Source organism: Pipistrellus hanaki (assembly GCF_964339955.1).
Source record: "Pipistrellus hanaki genome assembly, chromosome: 1".
NCBI classification, from domain to species: domain Eukaryota; kingdom Metazoa; phylum Chordata; class Mammalia; order Chiroptera; family Vespertilionidae; genus Pipistrellus; species Pipistrellus hanaki.
Window position 1 is genome coordinate 65,770,361 of NC_140503.1, and position 18,869 is coordinate 65,789,229.

At 46.4% G+C, this 18,869-nt stretch overlaps 1 protein-coding gene across 3 annotated transcripts in view; it reads right to left on the minus strand.

Annotated features, from left to right (window-relative positions):
* Window positions 1–12,200: 12,200 nt before the first annotated feature.
* The window catches only part of CDIN1 (CDAN1 interacting nuclease 1), a 222,789-nt gene continuing 216,120 nt past the window's right edge, over window positions 12,201–18,869 (minus strand). For all 3 annotated transcript variants that reach the window (XM_084892394.1, XM_084892392.1, XM_084892393.1), the window contains one exon: window positions 12,201–13,226. In XM_084892394.1, the coding sequence (XP_084748520.1) occupies window positions 13,091–13,226 (136 nt within the window). In that variant the 3' untranslated portion in view covers window positions 12,201–13,090. The remainder of the gene's footprint in view (window positions 13,227–18,869) is intronic.

Sequence of the window (18,869 nt, forward strand, 5' to 3'; positions counted from 1 at the left end):
GGGGGCTTTAAAATTTACAAAGCCTCCTATTTTATAGATTCTGAGATAATATATGCCAATTAAATACATTTTTAAACATATTTTTTTTTTATTGATTTCAGAGAGGAAGGGAGAGAGAGAGAGAGACAGAAACATCAATGATGAGAGGTTTCATTGATCAGCTGCCTCCTGCGTGGCCCCTACCGGGGATCTAGCACACAAGCTGGGCATGTGCCCTTGACTGGAATTGAACCTGGGACCATTCAGTCTGCAGGCTGCCACTCTATCCACTGAGCAAACAGGCTGCGTGACTCGTCTGTAACTCCACTATTGGAGGCAATGGTCCCTGTTTGAATTAGATGCGTATCACGTGCCCAGCATAATAGGCGCAGTCCTGTCATTCTAGTATTTTATAAATGCTGTCAGAGTTAGAAAAATATGGCTAATGCATTCAATGGAATAATTCAGTGAAAATAGTGTTGCTTTGTGGAGGTAGGGTGGGGAGAGGGAGGTGGGAAGGGTTATCCCAAAATGATTGTGTATTTGGCCAAGAGTTTCTACTCATAGTTCTCGAAAGGGGTCTTTGCTCTCTAGAACTCATTTTCCATTTTGATCTCCATATTAATAATTATGTCCCTAGAGACTTCAATTCTGACAGAGATACCTGACAGATTTTCAGAATTCTCCATATTCCATTTGATGGGGGTGCTCCGAGCGGAAGTAGCTCTCATCCTGGCCCTCTGAGCATTTCCTGTTGCTTGGGGAGCAGTGTTTCGGGTCTGTCTTGAGCAATCAGCAACTGTTAGACATTTCCACCAAATCACTCCCTCAGTGCAGTATAAGAGATTACTAAGTCCCCTCTTCAAGGGATTCCAAAGACCCCTTTGCTAATTAGGAATGCTTTTGGGTGCAAGTAACAGAACACCTAAGAGGAGGGAAACAAGAGGAGTTTAGCAATGCTGACCTGGGCTCAGTGGCTCTGTTCTGGTGGTTTCTTAGACTTTTCCTTGTGTTCACAGGATGGATACTGCAGCTTTAACCATCATCCCTTTATAGCAGGGGTCTTCAAACTACGGCCCGCGGGCCACATGCAGCCCCCAGGGGAGTCTGATCCTGCCTGCCAGGTTTTTTGGGCAGTGAGCGCAGCCAAGGTGTTACAGTAGGGATTAGTAGTTCATATAGTCCGGCCCTCCAGCTCTCTGAGGGACCGTGATCTGGCCCCCACTTTAAAAAGTTTGAGGACCCCTGCTTTATAGCAAAAGGAAGGGGAGGGCAGAAAAGTGGTTTTCCTTTTGTCAGGGAAGAAACCTCATAAAATAGGTGTTTCCTTACTGCTCATTGGCTACACTGGTGCTGCAGGCTCATACGGGACTAGTCCACCTCTGCTGTGATAAAGCACCTTCCTCCAATTCCTGATAAAATCTATTCTGCTGAAAAAGATGAAGGTGTGTGTGTGTATGTGTGTGTGTGTGTGTGTGTGAGAGAGAGAGAGAGAGAGAGAGAGAGAGAGAGGAGAGATCTTTATATGAAATATATATATATATATATATATATATATATATATATATATATATATATATATATATATATATATATTGCCATGACCTTTCTCCTGTGGATCACTCCATATATGGATGTGCATTCTGAGGGCCTATTAACAGCTCTGCAACTGACCCCAGAGCCCTCCTACGGTGGCAACCTGGACTCCCATCCTAGATGGGGAGGGCCTATCTGGCTGTCTCCAGTGAGCCTCCGATTCCTGTATACGGAAACGTTAGGGCTCCTGCAGTGGCGGAGACACCCATCTGTGGGTGACTGTGTAAGTTGACTTCAGTGCATTGCAAACCCGGTTTTAGGTAATAATCATCTCGTGCCATTTCAGGACACTTCGTGTCAGGCTTTATGTTTTTAACAAGATGTAATGGCAGGTTGAGCCCGATGCACACGAATTTGAAATTTTCAAAGCCAGTTAATGAAAGCATCTGAGTGATCTGTAGACCACACAGCCTGCAGTGCTACAGTGGGCCCATTGCAAAGCTATTTTCAAGGGCCAAGACTTCTGTTCTGCCAAACGTTTACAATTTGTGGGTAAAAAAAGGATAGCAGTTTTGCTCTTAAATCCTCCCATTCAGAGTTTACACGACACATGGGCCTGAGGAGCGGCCCTGGAGGCCACCAGGCAGCTTTGCAAAGCACACCGGCAGCTTCCTCCCCGCACACCTGCAGCTTCCTCCCCGCACACCGGCAGCTTCCTCCCCGCACACCTGCAGCTTCCTCCCGGCACACCTGCAGCTTCCTCCCCGCACACCTGCAGCTTCCTCCCCGCACACCGGCAGCTTCCTACCCCCTGCACACCATCAGCTTCCCCTCCGCACACCGGCAGCTTCCTCCCCGCACACCTGCAGCTTCCTCCCCGCACACCGGCAGCTTCCTACCCCCTGCACACCATCAGCTTCCTCTCCGCACACCTGCAGCTTCCTCCCCGCACACCAGCAGCTCCCTCCCCTCCCCGCACACCGGCAGCTTCCCCTCCGCACACCGGCAGCTTCCTCCCTGCACACCTGCAGCTTCCTCCCCGCACACCTGCAGCTTCCTCTCCCCATACCTGCAGCTTCCTCCCCGCACACCGGCAGCTTCCTCCCCGCACACCTGCAGCTTCCTCCCCGCACACCGGCAGCTTCCTACCCCCTGCACACCATCAGCTTCCTCTCCGCACACCTGCAGCTTCCTCCCCGCACACCAGCAGCTCCCTCCCCTCCCCGCACACCGGCAGCTTCCCCTCCGCACACCGGCAGCTTCCTCCCCGCACACCGGCAGCTTCCTCCCCGCACACCTGCAGCTTCCTCTCCCACACCTGCAGCTTCCTCCCCGCACACCTGCAGCTTCCTCCCCGCACACCTGCAGCTTCCTCCCCGCACACCTGCAGCTTCCCCCCCGCACACCTGCAGCTTCCCCCCCGCACACCTGCAGCTTCCCCTCCGCACACCTGCAGCTTCCTCCCCGCACACCTGCAGCTTCCTCTCCGCACACCTGCAGCTTCCTCCCCGCACACCTGCAGCTTCCTCCCCGCACACCTGCAGCTTCCTCCCCGCACACCTGCAGCTTCCTCCCCGCACACCTGCAGCTTCCTCCCCGCACACCTGCAGCTTCCTCTCCGTTGCTCTGAGGCTGGAACTGTGAGGCAGTGACACTTTCCTGGGTGCTTCCTGGATTGACAGTTTGCTATCTGTTCAGCCTTCTGTGTGCAACTGCTAGGAAACGGGAAAAACATTCTCTGGGTGTTGATAGCAGGTCAGCTTGGGCAACAGATAGTACAATTGAATTTTCTTGATTGGGTTGGCACACATTTTAATATTTATTTAAAAAATGTTTTCAGATGACAAACTGCAGTATGGAGAGAGAGAGATCACTCTCTTTAGAATAAGCATCTCTCCAGAGCACTCGCCCACCTGGCGGGTGTGTGGGGAAACTAGTTAACTGTTTGCAAAGCGCTCTCCGGCTCCCAGATGGAAGGAGCCTCACCCTCCTGGCCCTGCTTTACTCGGAATTGCTCCAGTGCTTTCTGCTGCCAAGGAGAGTCCATTCCGGATCTGCTTCCAACATCTCCGAGGACCGGCCTGTGTTTGGAGAGGGGAACGTCAGTCCTCGCAGTTGTTTAAAAACTGGGCGGCTGGCCTGTGATCTCACGCAGCTGATGTGCGGGGCGGTGTGCTGGTGAGAATCATGCCGCCCACACAGTGTCACAATCATCAATCAGAGGACGAGTTCAGGAGTGAACTACGTAGCAATTCTCCCAAATTCCCCCCCTCCCCCTTTTTTTTAAAGATCAAATTCAAACAGCATTTTATGCCTTTCTCTCTCCCCGCCCCCCCTCCCCCGAATTAACAATGGCGTGGAGAAGGTATTTCAATCCCCTTAAAGAGAGCTTTTATATTATGACACCCCCCTCACCTTTCGGTAAAGGCCTTCCATCGGACATGGACTGGAAGTGCGGCTGGTGCCTGCGCTCCGTTGCTCCTCAGCCAGCGCCGCAGAAGGTGGGCTGGCGCGGAGGCCACGGTCACTGCCCGGAGAAACGTGGGCTCCGGCCTTGAGCTCACTCTCTGAGCAGAGCAATGTTCAACTGCACGTCTCTTTGCGAAAACAACCAACTAAACAAGCCCCCTCTCAAAGGAGGGTCTTGTTCTGTCTGTCTCTTAACCTTCGCAAAGTGGCTTTTTCTAAACGAGCTTGAGAAAAGCAATAATAATAAGCCAACCTACTCACATTATTATACTGATTTCTAAGTTAACCTAGAAGATGCACATTGTAATGGTGTATATCTTTTATTACATAGATCCTTCTATGGTGGTAGTAGTAGTAATTATACCATGTGTAATACAAACTATCCTGTATGACGATACTGGTTTCATTAGAGCTATGACTTACAATGTGATGAGCACTAACCTTTTTTAAAATCTCATAATGACACCTTTGTGATGGGTGTTTTTAGATTCTACCGTAGCCTTTGGAGAGTTTGGTTTCTGCAGGCACAGAACCAGCAATCCCAGCCCGCTGGCAACAAGCACGGGTAAGTCACCGGCTCTCCTGGCTACAGTTCTAGAATATTATATGCTCAGGAAAGCTCACACACCATTGTTGGTTTACATATTATCCTTACAGGAAGAAAAGATGTACGTATAATATCTGTGGATTCCCCTCGCCCCCCGCCCCTGCCCCCACTGGAAGGAAAACTAAGTGAACATGTAAGTTGGCCACAGGCAAAAATGTCTTAAAAATTCCTACTGCGTCACATCCTTTGGCCTAATGGCAATGTCTAGAAACTGATCGTCGCCAAGTGATAAGGATTTTAGGTTACTAAAGTGCAAATAAAAGGAGAACTATGTCTGCAAAGATACCAGCTGATTTCCACTATGGAGATTAGGGTACCAGGGGCAGGGCAAAAACAGTCATGCTCAGAATGCTCATTTAAAAGTATACCATGGCCCTTTTCTTCTGTAAATAGTAAGGGTAACTAAGGTATGGAACCCCCCTCCCCCCCCCCCCCCCGATAAATGATTAACCCTGTGGTGGAGAGGACAGCGGGCAGGAGGGAGAGGAACGGATTCCGGTCCTGCCTCTAATTAGCTAGCTATGTGACCTTGGATGAGTCACTTGACCTCTCCAGCCTTCAGTTTTTTCATCAGCACAGCGAGGGCTCTTGTCCATCCCTTCCTCTCCTAAAATTCTCTGGGTCTGAGTCAAACTCGTCTCAACTCTGCTAACAGCTCAATTTTACTTCCCACACACCTTTTAGGGAATTGCCAAGGAATCACCTGAAAAATGCAATTCAATTCTCACGAGTGTCTCTGCTCACTCCACGCCCCCGTTCTGCTGTTTCTCACCCTCTGTCATTGGGAAACACTTTCAAGGGTAGAGGCGAAGCAAGGAAGATGAAAATAATTTACCAGAAGACTGAGTTTCACATTTACATGCAGTGCACCGATGTCCACTTTGCCATATCTTTGGTTGCTCCGATTTTCGATTATCTTCTGTTACGTTGAATTGCTTTTGTTTTTTAAATTGAAAAACACTTTTTTAAAAAATTGCAACTTTGAAGACGAAGATGGGTTCTTCTATGCAAAAATAGCAAAAAAACCTAAAAAATGTTTAGGTGTTTCCCTTCTAATTTTCCATGTGCAATGGTTGAAATTGTTTTAGCTGACAAAATCAATGAATTGATGCAATTAAAAGATTTTAGGAAAATTATGGCTCAATACTGAGTATATTATCCAAAACTCCATTAGCCCTTAAAGCATACCAATCTTCTTCATCCTTGACAATATTTTAATCCTTCCTTTTGGGAGCATATTTTCCAAAACATTATAAATATACGATCGCTACCTTATAAAAATGCACTGTGCTAAGTAGGAAATTCATGTCCAGATGATATAAGGACCATGAGAAAGAAGGAAGGCACCATCTGTAACTGACCTTGAAACCCCAACAAAAAAAACAATGAAACCAACAAACTGAACATCCAAAAACTAAGGCGTGTGTAAGACCATTTAACAGAAGACAAGTCTCTAGCTTCCTATGCAGAACCCCAAATACAGAGCGATGTTTTTGATCAATGTCATTTAACTTGTAGGTGTTTACTGAGAGCAAGAATTATCTCTGGCCTTCTAGTGTGTATCTTCAGTTTTTAAATCATTTTCCTATTGACGTATTTAGCTCAAATGAATTATTAACTGATTTCAACCATGGACAGACACTTCACTTGATGTCACAGGACCAGTGGAAAATGTTACTACTGTTTATTTTATTCCCCCGGCCCGTGAACAAGTTATGAGTTCTGTTCCAAATGCTTGGGATTTATTTATACTTGCACTAAACATGAATGGCCCAGGGCAGGAATGGAAACTATGCGGCGTCTCTGTGAGTGAGAGACGCCGCATGCCGCATAGTTTGGAGTACCGCTCACTCCAAAGACGAGTGCCCATACTGGGGCACAATCCTGCTTCCTGCTCAGTGAGCTCGGCCTCAGAGGCCTTCTCAGCAGCAGTGGGTGCAGCTCCCGTAGAAAAGAGAAAACAATTTGCTGCCCATCGTCTAGGATTAAAATATCCAACTAAAAGCTTCATAGGTTGCTGCTCTCCTCATGGTACTGTTGGCCCTTTCTGAAGTTTTCAAATGTGTCTTCATTTTGACAAATGATTTTTTTTCAAGAAAAAAATGACTCTTGTTGCATATTTTTAAATTCCCCACATCACCTCAAACACTTCTTTTTTTTTTATTTTTTATTGATTTTTTTACAGAGAGGAAGAGAGAGAAATAGAGAGCTAAAAACATCGATGAGAGAGAATCATCGATCAGTTGCTTCCTGCACACCCCTGTACATGCCCTTGACCAGAATCGAACCTGGGATCCCCCCAGTCCACAAGCCGACGCTCTATCCACTGAGCCAAACCGGTTTCGGCCAACACTTCTAAATATATACTAAGGACTCAATAAATATTCATAACTTGAGTAGCCTAAATCCTAGAACTATATGACAGAACCAGAGAGGACCCGGTCTCAGGGTGTCAGTTCTCTGCAGGTGCTTACAGGACAAATTACACCCCAAGCAGCCTCAACACATTCAATCCTGGGAAACTGGCAGAGCAAAGAAGAAATGTAGAATTTCCAGTTCCTTTCGTGTTACAGGTTCCCAAAATATGAGGAAATATGCCAAATGCCTTTGGCTTTCAAATGATAATTTACTCTGAATTAATGACTACCAGGGAGACGCCCAAGGAGCAGTTCCCGGTCAGTGTCACTCCTAAGTCAGACCCCCTGGCAAATGGCCAAAGAACCCTTCTCCCCCCAGCCAGCCAGCCTGCCACCTCCATGGCCAGCACTTTGCCATCAACTCTGCATTTTATTTTGTTTTTATTAAAATATATTTTTTATTGATTTCAGATAGGAAGGGAGAGGGAGAGATAGAAACATCTATGACGAGAGAGAACTGTTTCTTAAACTGAACTGTGATATAAAGGATAAGCCTTGTTGGTATTTTAAAGAAGAAAAAACAAAGATTATTAAATGTTCTAGTTTATTTAGCAATACACTGTATAAACATCCATGTTCTACGGCTGACTTTAAGATAAATGCATGAAAGTTCCATGAATTCCCCTTAAAATTGTATATGCACTGAAAAAAATAAATTTGGTTGGCGAATCTGCTTTATTTCAGATTTTGTAGGTTTGTAAAGTAAATAATTCGTTGACGTCAACATAGATGATGCTTTCCTCTGATTCCAGAAAATAACCCCAATTTTCAGCTGAAGAAAAGAAGAATCAGTTAAAAGGTTCCAATTATTTCTTTTGTGCACGTGAGTGAGAACATATTTAATATGAATTTAACAGTCACTTATTTGTTCATTCAACAGTTATTGAACACCTGCTCTGTGCCAGGAACTCTGTGAGCTAGCGGGGAATAGAGCAGTGAACAAGATAAATACAGTTTCTACTCTGTGGAGCTCACATTCTAGTCAGAAATCTCGCCATTAAACAAGCACAGACAGAAAGAAGTCAACAATTGAGATGAATGTGGTGCGAGCAAACGAAGGGCGCTTATACTTTCGGTTTACTTACCAAACTATGGTTTCCTGCCGAGATGGTTTTGATGCTTTAAAATTTCGATTTGCCTTATAAAAGATATTTGAATTAAAATTAAATAAAAAAATAGAAAGCCTACTATAGACACAAAATCATTTCTGATTGTATCTGTGTGGAATATAAAAAATGACACAAAACTTTTAAAATTCTAGTTATTCTAGAAATGCTTTTAACCACGCCGGTTTCCAAGGGAATTCATGACCGCTTCAGGTTAATGGTCACTGGCTGCTTGTTCAGCCCTCAATTAAACTCTGAACTTCAATTGTTATTACTTAATTGACTCGGTTATATTTCATGTCAGCATTTCAAAATGACCTTCCTTTTAAAAAATAAAGATTAGCTTGACGACGTACCTTAGACCTTGGCTGAGCCTAACTCGCCGTAGCAGCCCCACGGGACATACACAGCCGGGCTGGGGACTTGCTCAGCTTTGCCCTCACCGGGGTCCTTTTCACCATCCTCGCCTACGATACGAGACAGCTCTAGAGAAACCCAAGTGATGAGGGAAAAAAGAACGAAAAACAAAATACATCTGTTGCCACGATTATTATTAAAATGCCACATAAATCCTCCGATACCCATTTTATTCTAAGCACAGGGACTTAGACAACCTTAAATACCTTGAGTATCACCATTAAGTATGGTCAAATTAGACTTGTTTTGCAATGACACCATGGTATCTTTTTCTTCCGAGTGACTCCAAATGTCTAGCTGTTCCAATTAGCTGGATGGAAACCTAAGTCCCCTTCCCTTAGACATAAAGCAATAAGAACACGTTGGATTTAATGAGTCGGACTTCATATAAAGTAGGTACGACGCCAGGATCAGACTTTGCTATCCTGGCTGAGACAAATTAAGGCATCAAATGAGCACGTCCCCTCCCCCTTGCTCTGTGGAAAAGTTTTAAAAGTCTTTTTGAAGTACTTTGATCAAGCTTTTGAAATCATTTGAGGGGATTACTATTGTATGGAAACTGTAATTTATAGTGCTTGACCTAAGCAGCTTTTTGTCTCACAGCCCCGTTCCAAACAATAGCAGGAAAGTGAAACACACAGGGGAACCCAAGCTGTGCTGGTGATTATTTAATTCATAATTCCATCTTCCTTATTAAATCTTTGGGAATCCGGGCATGTTCTTCACAAAACAGGCCCGGGGCGTGTTGGCCACATGCTTCGGGAAGCATGAGCAGGTGATCCCAACCGTCACACGGGATCCTGTCTCACCTGAGGGGGACTTTGCCGACAGGTTCAGGCAGGCTGCCATTGTGTGCCTTAGGGTTTCCTCTCCGGTGAAGCTGGCGTTGTTCCTTAACCCGAGTTGAGTAGGTGCCAATGGGGAGATTTTCTGCCCCCCATCCCTGCCAGAAAATAGTGACACTTCCCGGCAACGTGTTCCCATCAGATCCCATGAAAGAGGGCAAGCCGCCCCAAGACCAACAGCGGGGAGTGCTTCTCTCCCTAGCAGGGGTCTTCAAACTACGGCCCGCGGGCCACATGCGGCCCGCAGAGGAGTCTGATCCTGCCCGCCAGGTTTTTTGGGCAGTGAGCGCAGCCGAGGTGTTACAGTAGGAATTGGTAGTTCATATAGTCCGGCCCTCCAGCTCTCTGAGGGACCGTGATCTGGCCCCCACTTTAAAAAGTTTGAAGACCCCTGCCCCTAAGGCATATGGGCACTACATGGTATCCGCTTATATTTAATCAACTGAGCATCATCACTGGGGCTGGAAGTGGCTGTGAACCTCACAGGTTCCTTTGGCTCCTTTTGCCAGAACGTTTACTGGTGGCCTAAAACCATCCTGGGCCTGTAAAGTTTATCATCTTCCTTTAAAGTCACAGGATCTTTCAGGTGCCACAAGGCCCTGGAATGAAGGCTCTGGCAGCTGAGGATGCTGAGGAATGCTCTTCCCACAGGGGCGAGATCGACTGTCCCCACCCCCACCCTTCACTCCTAAGGCACGTGGATCAGGACGACAACGGGCTGGATTTTTGTCCTGGGATCTTTCCCAGAGAAGAGCCCCGGAGTGGTGACAAAGTGCAGGATGCACGTGGGAGGAAACCGGCAAAGGCTAGCGTGGGGGCAGACGGAGGGGAGAGGAGGGAAGTGAGGGGAAGAAGACAGTAAAGTTGTAATCCCTTCGGAGCACAGGTCTGTAGGGGAGCAGGCTATAGAGAGAGCAGACATCCACGGTATCTTGGCTCCAGAGAGGAGCGAACACAATGGGTGCAGCTCCTCGGTGAGTGGATTGCCTGTTCACGTGGGCCCTGGGCATTCGTTAGCGTGGCCCATCTGGACCCTTTAGTGGGTTACCTCATCTGGGGCTGGCAAGTCCCCTGGAGGCCTCAGTGAGTTAATGCACGGTCCAAGGACCAACAACCTATCCTCTTTTCCAAGGTGGGATCAAGTCTTGCAGGCAAGGTACCCACACCTATGGCCGAGAGAGAAGCATTTCCCCTGGAGAGCCAGCTCTGCTTGGGAGCCCTGAGCCTTCCCTTTTATATGTGACTTTCTGAGTTGTTAGAAGAGTTGACATATCCCTCACCAGAAGGCAAAAGAAAAAAACGATCCTCATTCTGTGTTTAGGGGGCTGTTTGAGATGGAGGAAGGAATCTTTAGGGTCACCTTAAATACCAGCGCTGGGCCAGCTTTGCTGGGAGCTGGGCGCTTGCCATGCTCCGAGCCGGTCTCTTCCTTATTTGTGAGAGCAGATGCTTGGCGAGCCCATATATGTCAGCGAGAACATCATTTAGTTTTACGTTTACACACACGCCTGCTTTCTGGGCTGGCATCCTTCGTTAGCGCCATAAAACAAGACCCGGCTTTCATGTTAATGTCCTAATGACGACGGCAATAAAAAAGAAGGTGACATCTTTGTGTCCACTTTCCAGGGCTGATGTTTACGTAGTGTAAACTAAGAAAACAAACAAGTAAACAAAGAACACACACAGATATAACACAGATAAGCATTGCTGACAGAAACAGAAAGCACAAGCTTTAAGCTCCCAAGGCCGCCCGAAGAGGAGCAGGAATGATAATCACACGAGTCCTCATGTGGGGAAAGCTGAGTTCTGAATGACTTGTCACTTCATCATGGTGTGTACCGTGGGCCGCTGGTCCCTCTCCCACTTTGAAGAACCAAATTTGAAAACCTTACTCATAAAGAGGAGGCGGGGGAACATCCTTCTCATAACACATTAGGTCAGGGCACTGGGCAGAAGAAGAAATACGAAATGCAAGCACCTCTATTTTTTTTAATTTGTGTACCCTCACCATAAATTTGTTTAATGTAAAACAAACAAACCCTCGACAAGGGCTTAACAGGGTTTTCAACATCTCTGCAGATAAATGTAATTTATTCCCAAAGAAGAAAAGCAGTTTAGAGCATGCAAGGAAAACTGCTCTTAACAACAGTGTGTGTGTGTGTGTGTGTGTGTGTGTGTGTGTGAGAGATTGTGTGTATCAAGACAACAGCAGTGGTTTCAGATCATTCGATTTCACTCACAAAACCTGCCCGAGGCACTTCACGTGGAAAGAGAAGTTTGCCTGATACCTGCTTACCAGTTCATCGCCTCTCGCTTTCCTTTTTTGTGAATGCAATCCCTGCAAAGCTAAAATCCACCCCTTCGGACCTGATATGTCTCTGTCTTCCCAGAGGAAAAGCAGCAGGCGGACTTTGGGAACCCTTTTAGGTACAAAATGAACCCAGTGCTAATGGCATGGCCATTTTTTTGAGAGAACCACGCAATGCAGATAACTTTAACATGTTTGTAAAAACTTACACCTTTATTAATAGTTCCAAGCTCACCAGTTCAACACTATAAAAGTCATGTTTTGTCAATGTATTTTTACTAAATACATTTCTGGGCATACACTCATCTTTAAGTTCCCCAAAGATAGATTTATAATGAATTTACTGATGTTTTTGCTTTAGAGTGAAATCTGATGTGCAGCGTAAAAGGTGACTAAGTAAAGTGAAGAGATACACGCTCTGCCTGATTTTTGTTTAATTGAAAATCGTCCCAGCTTCATGTCCAGCGCACTTCATTCCTTCAAAGCCGGATATTTCTAATGCCCCAATTATGAGCGTTTCTTATAATTACGTGGTTATAAAATGCAGATAAAAAGCAGTGCACCAAATGCACCTTTAAAGAATTTTACCCATAAAAATACGATCATCGCACGTCGCTGAGAACTAGCCACGTTTTAAAAATAAACTCCTGCCTCCGCTGGCACCTCGCTCCAGCCGCCCGCTCCGCCCCCGTCCGCGGAGGACTGTGGTTTGCAGTCACAATGTAACTAATACTTTCGAATGAGATAAACGAGAAACGTTTTTGCTGCTCAAATGAGTATTAGAAAAAGAGGAAATTCTCATCAAGTATGTTTCTCAGCTTGGCTCAGGGCCGTGGAAATCAGGAAGAGCGAAGCCTGGGCAGAGGCGGGGGGGCTGCCCTCGGGGCCCGCGGGTGAGGGCGAGGGTCCGGCTCGAGACCGCGGCCCCGGCGCGGCCAGGACAGGGCTGGAGGCTGCCACGCGGCCCTGCGACCCTGGGTGTCTGGGTTGCAGGAAGAGCAGCAGGGAGGGGAAGGAATCTTAGGGGGAGAAAAAATAAAAACAAGAGGGGGATTCAGGAACCGGGAGGAGAATTGAAAAGTCACACCTTTGCGTCCCCGCATTCTCCCGTTGGTTCAGGATTCAGGGAGAAGCTGTCCGGAAGGAAGACAGATGATGACTATCTATAAACCAACTGTTTGACAGAGACAGAGACGCTGACAATGAGCGGGCTGTGTCTGCAGCTCTTGGCTGTTCACATCGGCGAGGGCTGAAGGAAAACAGAGACTCTGGCTGTGTTTGTCTAAAGAGGTGGTGGTGACCACGGGCAGGAGGGTTCAGCGGGAGTTCAGGGCAGATGCTGCCAGGAGCTGAGCCGCGGGAAGTGGGATTGCTTCCGGATCCGCCTTCCCCGCGGGCACGGGGCGTCAGGGCGCGGCGGCGCCGTGGCCCAGGGTGATGATGTCCGTGGGGAAGCAGGCTTTGAGCAGGATGCCCCTCTCCCGGTTGCAGTCCAGCTCCTGGATGAACCCGTACCAGTAGATGACCAGGCCCGGCCCGAATCTGCACAAACACAAGAAAACAACACACATGCATAGTATTAGTGGAGTTCCCCACACAGAAATCACTAAAGTACGGAGAAGACGGTTAAATGGCATTACTATATGTTTTTATTTTGGTTGCTATATATATACCGAAAGTAGTGGAACTTAACACCAAAGAGTTAAGTTAATATAAAGCAAATTGACTGCCTTGTAAGGAACCCAAAGTATGTCAGATGTATGCACTGTCCTAATTACCACTCAGGAAGAGGCTATGGGTTTGGGCTGATGTGACTAGTTAGCTAATGGAGGATAAAGCCTGAGTCGAAACAGTGACGAACTGAGAGTACCAGCTTGGGATTTTAGTCTTCTTACATTCAGAAGTACTCTGAAAAATTATCTTAGCTATTTTCAACGGAGGAAACAGAATACTAAAGGAAAAAAAAATAATTAAGAAAATGGAACAGCTCAAGGCCCTCTTCGGGCTGTCATGTTCTAGCCTCGCATCAGTAGGGCCCAAAGTCCCTTCTGCCGTCCTTGCTTTTCATTTTAAAAGAAAAAGTCCACAGGTCAATGGGAGCCCTTCTCCCCGGCCCCGCATCCTCTGCGCTACCGCCTCTCTGCGTGCAAACACGACATGACATCTGGTCCTAGGCTCTTACGAAAACAGGAACAATGGCAATAGACCTGTGACAAAGCACAGACGGATGCAGGCTTAAAAAACCTCAATTTTTCTAAATGGTGCCTCCGAATGATCTCGGATTTGGCTAGCAGCAGACTCAGGAAGTCGCCCTACGGATTCCGCACCCGTCAGGAAGGCGAGACCTCCAGGCTGGGTTCATGGAGATGCAACCAAGACCCAATACCGCGCACAGAGGGGGTGTGCACATCAGTTGCATGTTTTCCCTACTGAAGGTACTTAATTAAAGGGCAGCACTACTTTCGGTGTCGTGTTGCAGGAATTTTACAGTGAAATCATAAATTATGAATGCTGGGTTAGTAAAAGGATGTCTAAAAACAGAACTGCTTTCTGTATTCTGACGTTACAGCAGGCTGAACCACGCCAGGCCAGAAAGCTCTTTCCTTCCATGATTTATTATATGCTGCGGTGTTCCTGCCAAAACTAACAGTACAGGACGGGCTGTGAGATACTGTGTGCACAGGAACAAGTTCAGCTGGATGTCACGGGCCGGTTTATTTGGGGATTCACATCAGTAAAGTAGCCCAGTTAGAGGCGAGATTCATGAAAACATTTTGCATCCTTTCCCTGCAAGGACAGAACCACGAGATATGAATGCATCCACCGAACCTGTTCTAGCGGATGCAGGAGCTACGTATGGATGGGACGCCTTGCAGAAGCAGGCCCTGCGACCTTTAGCTGAATGCAGGCCTGGCTGCAGATGCTCTCTTCCTCCTCAGCGTCCCTGAGAAAGGTTCCTTTGGGGTTGGGAAGACTCAGACTGCCTCGGCACAGGGTGTGGGCTCCCGTGTGCTGACATACACACGAGGCGAAGCTCACACCTGGATGAGAATCTGCTTCTCTGTAACCGAGGACTGCTTGGTAACGTTAAATCACAAACGTTTGTCTGCAACAGGAGCATAGGCTATTTGGTGTCTTTATTGAACAAAAAGTACTGTGATTGTTATCAAATGATCTCAGATCTGTCAAAACCAGTCGGGGAACGGATCTGAGAACCCTCAAGCCTTCCCGTCCACAAAGCAGCCCTGAGTCACAGCCTCAAAGACCCAACCCAGGGCGCAGAGAGCAGAGTGCAGAGCCTTCGCCCGGCCCCTCACGGTATGCAGCCATTCTGGAGGCCATGATGTTCTTTAGAAAGGCACTGATATTTTCACAAAGGGAGAAAAAATATGTGATCTAAACAGTCACGGGAAAGAACAAAGAAATATATGGGGGTCATAAACAACAAGCCCAGTGTTTTAAAGATTTAATAAAACAAAAACACACATCACCAGCACCGAGAGCAAGAGCAGCCTGTACATCGGCTGAGCAGCTAAATCATAAGATAAAGGACACGAAGGATGACAGCTCTTTGCAAAACTGGCATTTCCCAGGCAGAGAAGCCAGGCTGGGGAACACCTTGGCCACCAAGGAAGTGGACTCGTTTCGCTTGTGAGGCAACAGATGAAATCTGCAACTCAGAAGTGTTTTCGTGAGATTGGGAATCTGAGCATGTCATGTGGTGTTCCCAGCCAGGGCCCCCCGAGATGGCGACCAGGGTCTGTGAGTTGTTAAAGGTATCTATGACGAGGGATTCCTAAGAGACTCTACCAGTTATCTAAGTGCTTGTTTCTTAGCTTTTGGATGAATTTATAGTTACTTAGGTAAGACTAGCTCTCTCATGTGGCTCAAAAGCTCTGATTGAAAATATGTGCTTACAGACCAGGAAAGACAACCAGCCTTTGTAAGTAGAGACTGGTAAATGGAGGCTTTCAAATTATTGGCCTTTGAGTGAGAAAGGTAATAGGAACTTTAGAGAGTGAAAAGGTTGGAGATGTAATGACAGGACAAGATCTGGCCTTGTTCCTGAGTGCAGTTCTGAGCTGTCCCCAATTTGGGATCCAGAGTCTATGAGATGCTGGCAAGATAACCTTCCAGCAACATGTCTATTTATGAAGAGGCTGACCATGAGAACAAACTTTACATCATTACTTCCTTGGTGATCTGAACTAACAGAAGGGAACCTTATGGTTAACAATTGGAAATGACCAAGCAAGCCAACTTTAGCGTTTTCTTCTGAAAAGGTGTAAAACAGAGACAACAGGACCTATGGTATTTTTATGTGGGTCAAGTACATGCTTGTGGGTTGAGTGATTTCACCTTTTGGATGCCTGTTGCCATTTATTATGGCACTAGTGGACGAGAGTGAGATCGCTGGGAAGGCAAACATAACCTTTGTGACCAATAAAAATCAAAGAGACTGTTAACGGTGTTTAAAAGAAAACAGAGTCCCTGGGTCTGAGCGAATGTGCAAAGCAGAAGGTTGGCCTGCTACTGGGGCTGCAGCCCTCCGCACCAGCCCGGGGACACGCAGTAATGGGATGATTACGGATAGCTGGGCTGATTCTGTAAACATATTGCTGGGCTAACTGTAACTTTAATGTTACTACTATACTCATGGTCAAGTAATAAGATCAAAGACTCCAAATGGATTTTACAAACTCATGTGGAGCAGACACTGGAATGTGAGTGACGTTTGAACAAGTAATTTTGCCTGCAAATAAAATACCACCAAATTAGCAAAAATAACAAATGCCTCTTGGAAAAAAAATGGGAGGTGAAAGTCAGGAGCCACGACAGGCCCTGAGGGGAAGACGTTCTAGGTAAATGACGACAACCTTGTAAATGTGTTTGTAATTTGCTCCTCTGGGTTGATTTCAGTGTTTAGAAAAATTAAATAGGAGGCTGTGGGACGAAAGCTGGGCACCCTTTTGGTTTTTTTGTGCACATCTGTCTCCCAGGGATTAGCTTGGTTTCACCGTGTGTGTCTCTCTGCTCTCTGTTGATCTTGTTGGGGTAAGCTTCCTCACAAATTGGTGACATTTCTGTGACTGGATCTATGAAATCAAGGCTGGGCTTTTGTTGAGTTAAAAAAAAAAAAAATGGAGCCAACACATAAAAATTGAGAGGCTGTACACAAAATCCTGCATATTCACCGTCTTCTGAGAAATGAACTGATACGACCACAATCAGTTGGAGCTGGGTCATGGATGCCCCCATGGACCTGCCATGTGCTCTGTGTCAGGTGCCATTCCTCATCATGCTGCACTTCAGATTTTCTTTAATTGTACAGACCTACTTCTTCATACTCACATCTCAGTCAAATCTGGGAAAGCAAAGACAACCTCAGGGGATTTCATGTTTCACTAAAGAAATAGAAGATAATACACTTCTTTTTTTAATGCTTGTGTTCTGCCTACTTTGCTCATTTCTGTTGCCTCCTTGTACCCCGTGGGCAATGAGTCTTGGTCCTGCCTCGAGAGCTAAGTCAGAGGTTCCCAAACTTGGGCCAGAGGCCCTGGAGTGGCTGTGAATAGATTGTAAGACATCCTTATGCACACTAAGCACTATCCTCAGGAAAAAAAAAAAAATAGATCTTGTCCTTTTTTGGAGATGTAGATAACAAAATAGGTAGCTTTCAGGTATTATGTATTTTCTAAGTAGATGGAATATGAAAGTACAACTATACCTGGCCAGTGTTGTTCAGTGGTCGAGTGATACCTGGTCAGAGCACATGCCCAGGTTGTGCACTCGATTCTAAGTGTGGGGCATGCAAGAGGCAGTCAATCAATGATTCTCTCTCATCATTATTGTTTCTATCTCTGTTTTCCTCTCTCTTCCTCTGTGAAATCAATAAAAATATATTAAAAAAAAATAAAGCACAGCTATAATCACTGTGGACAGGAGAGTTACCAATAATTCTTTGTTTGTTTTAAAGACTTTCAAATTTGGCAGGATTAGGGACACTGTTCTGAATGAATGTGTGACATGGAGGGGAACAGACACGAAGGAGATTCTGTGACATGGGTAATACTGAAGATGTTTGAAAATACTGAGCAAACATGTAACTATCCTGTCCCTGCACATGAGGTTCATCTTCACAGTAAAAAAATGAGATAGAAGAAAAGACACAGTTCCTGCCCCGGGTCGCACTGAGAACTCACTCCGCCGAGAGCAGCCTCGCTGCTGCTGTCTACGGGAAGAGGTACAGAGGGAAGCATCTGGCTGCACTGGGCAGTGGCAGTAATGAAAAGGGACCCACGGCAGAGGTGGTGCTGCAGTTCTGAGTTGGGACTGAGAGTTGCAGAGAGATTCTGTGTTGAGGTGACTCCCAAGGTGATCCCTGCCTCCTGGGACTCGTGCCCTTGTTTAATGCCCTCCCTTTGAGTGTGGGCTGGATCTAGTGTCTTGGTTCTAACAGAAACAACACAGCAAAAGTGATAGGATGCTACTGTGATTAGGGTACAAAGACTGTGACTTCCATCTCACTATCAGACACACCCTTGCCTTCTGGGCTCCCATACTTCCATGAAGCAAACTGCCATTTGGGAGAGGCCCCCATGGCAAGGAACTGAGGGTGGCCTGTGGTCTGCAGCCAGCAAGGTACTGTGTCCATCAGCCCACCAGCTGGCAGGGAACTGAATCGTGCCAACAACTGGAGTGAGCGGAGGGGCATGGTCTCATCTGAAAGTATGACTGGGGGAAGCCGCTCCACCCCGCAGCATCTTGAATGGAGCTTGTGAGAGACAGTGGAGAAGAGGATCCAGCCAACCTAAGTCCATATTCCTGCTTACAGAAAAGTGAGATAGTAAGTATGTGTAATCCTAAATTATTAGTTTTGGGGTATTTTGTCACATAGCAATAGGTAACTAACATATATTCTGCACACTTGAGTAATCAAATGCCATTCTTCACATATTTAGCATGAAGAGTCCTGTTGGCTATGAATTAGATTTTTTTTTTTTTCTGTTATAGTCGTACCCAGAATTCACAGCAGAAGAGGTTACTGAGTGAGATGATTACTAAGAAGCCACTCTTCATCAAGGCAAACCGGTTATGAAGCAAGTTGGTGTTTTTCCACTAACAGAGTTTCTTGGCCCCTAACTGAGACCACACACCAACACCTTTCCTGCTGCCGGTCTAGGA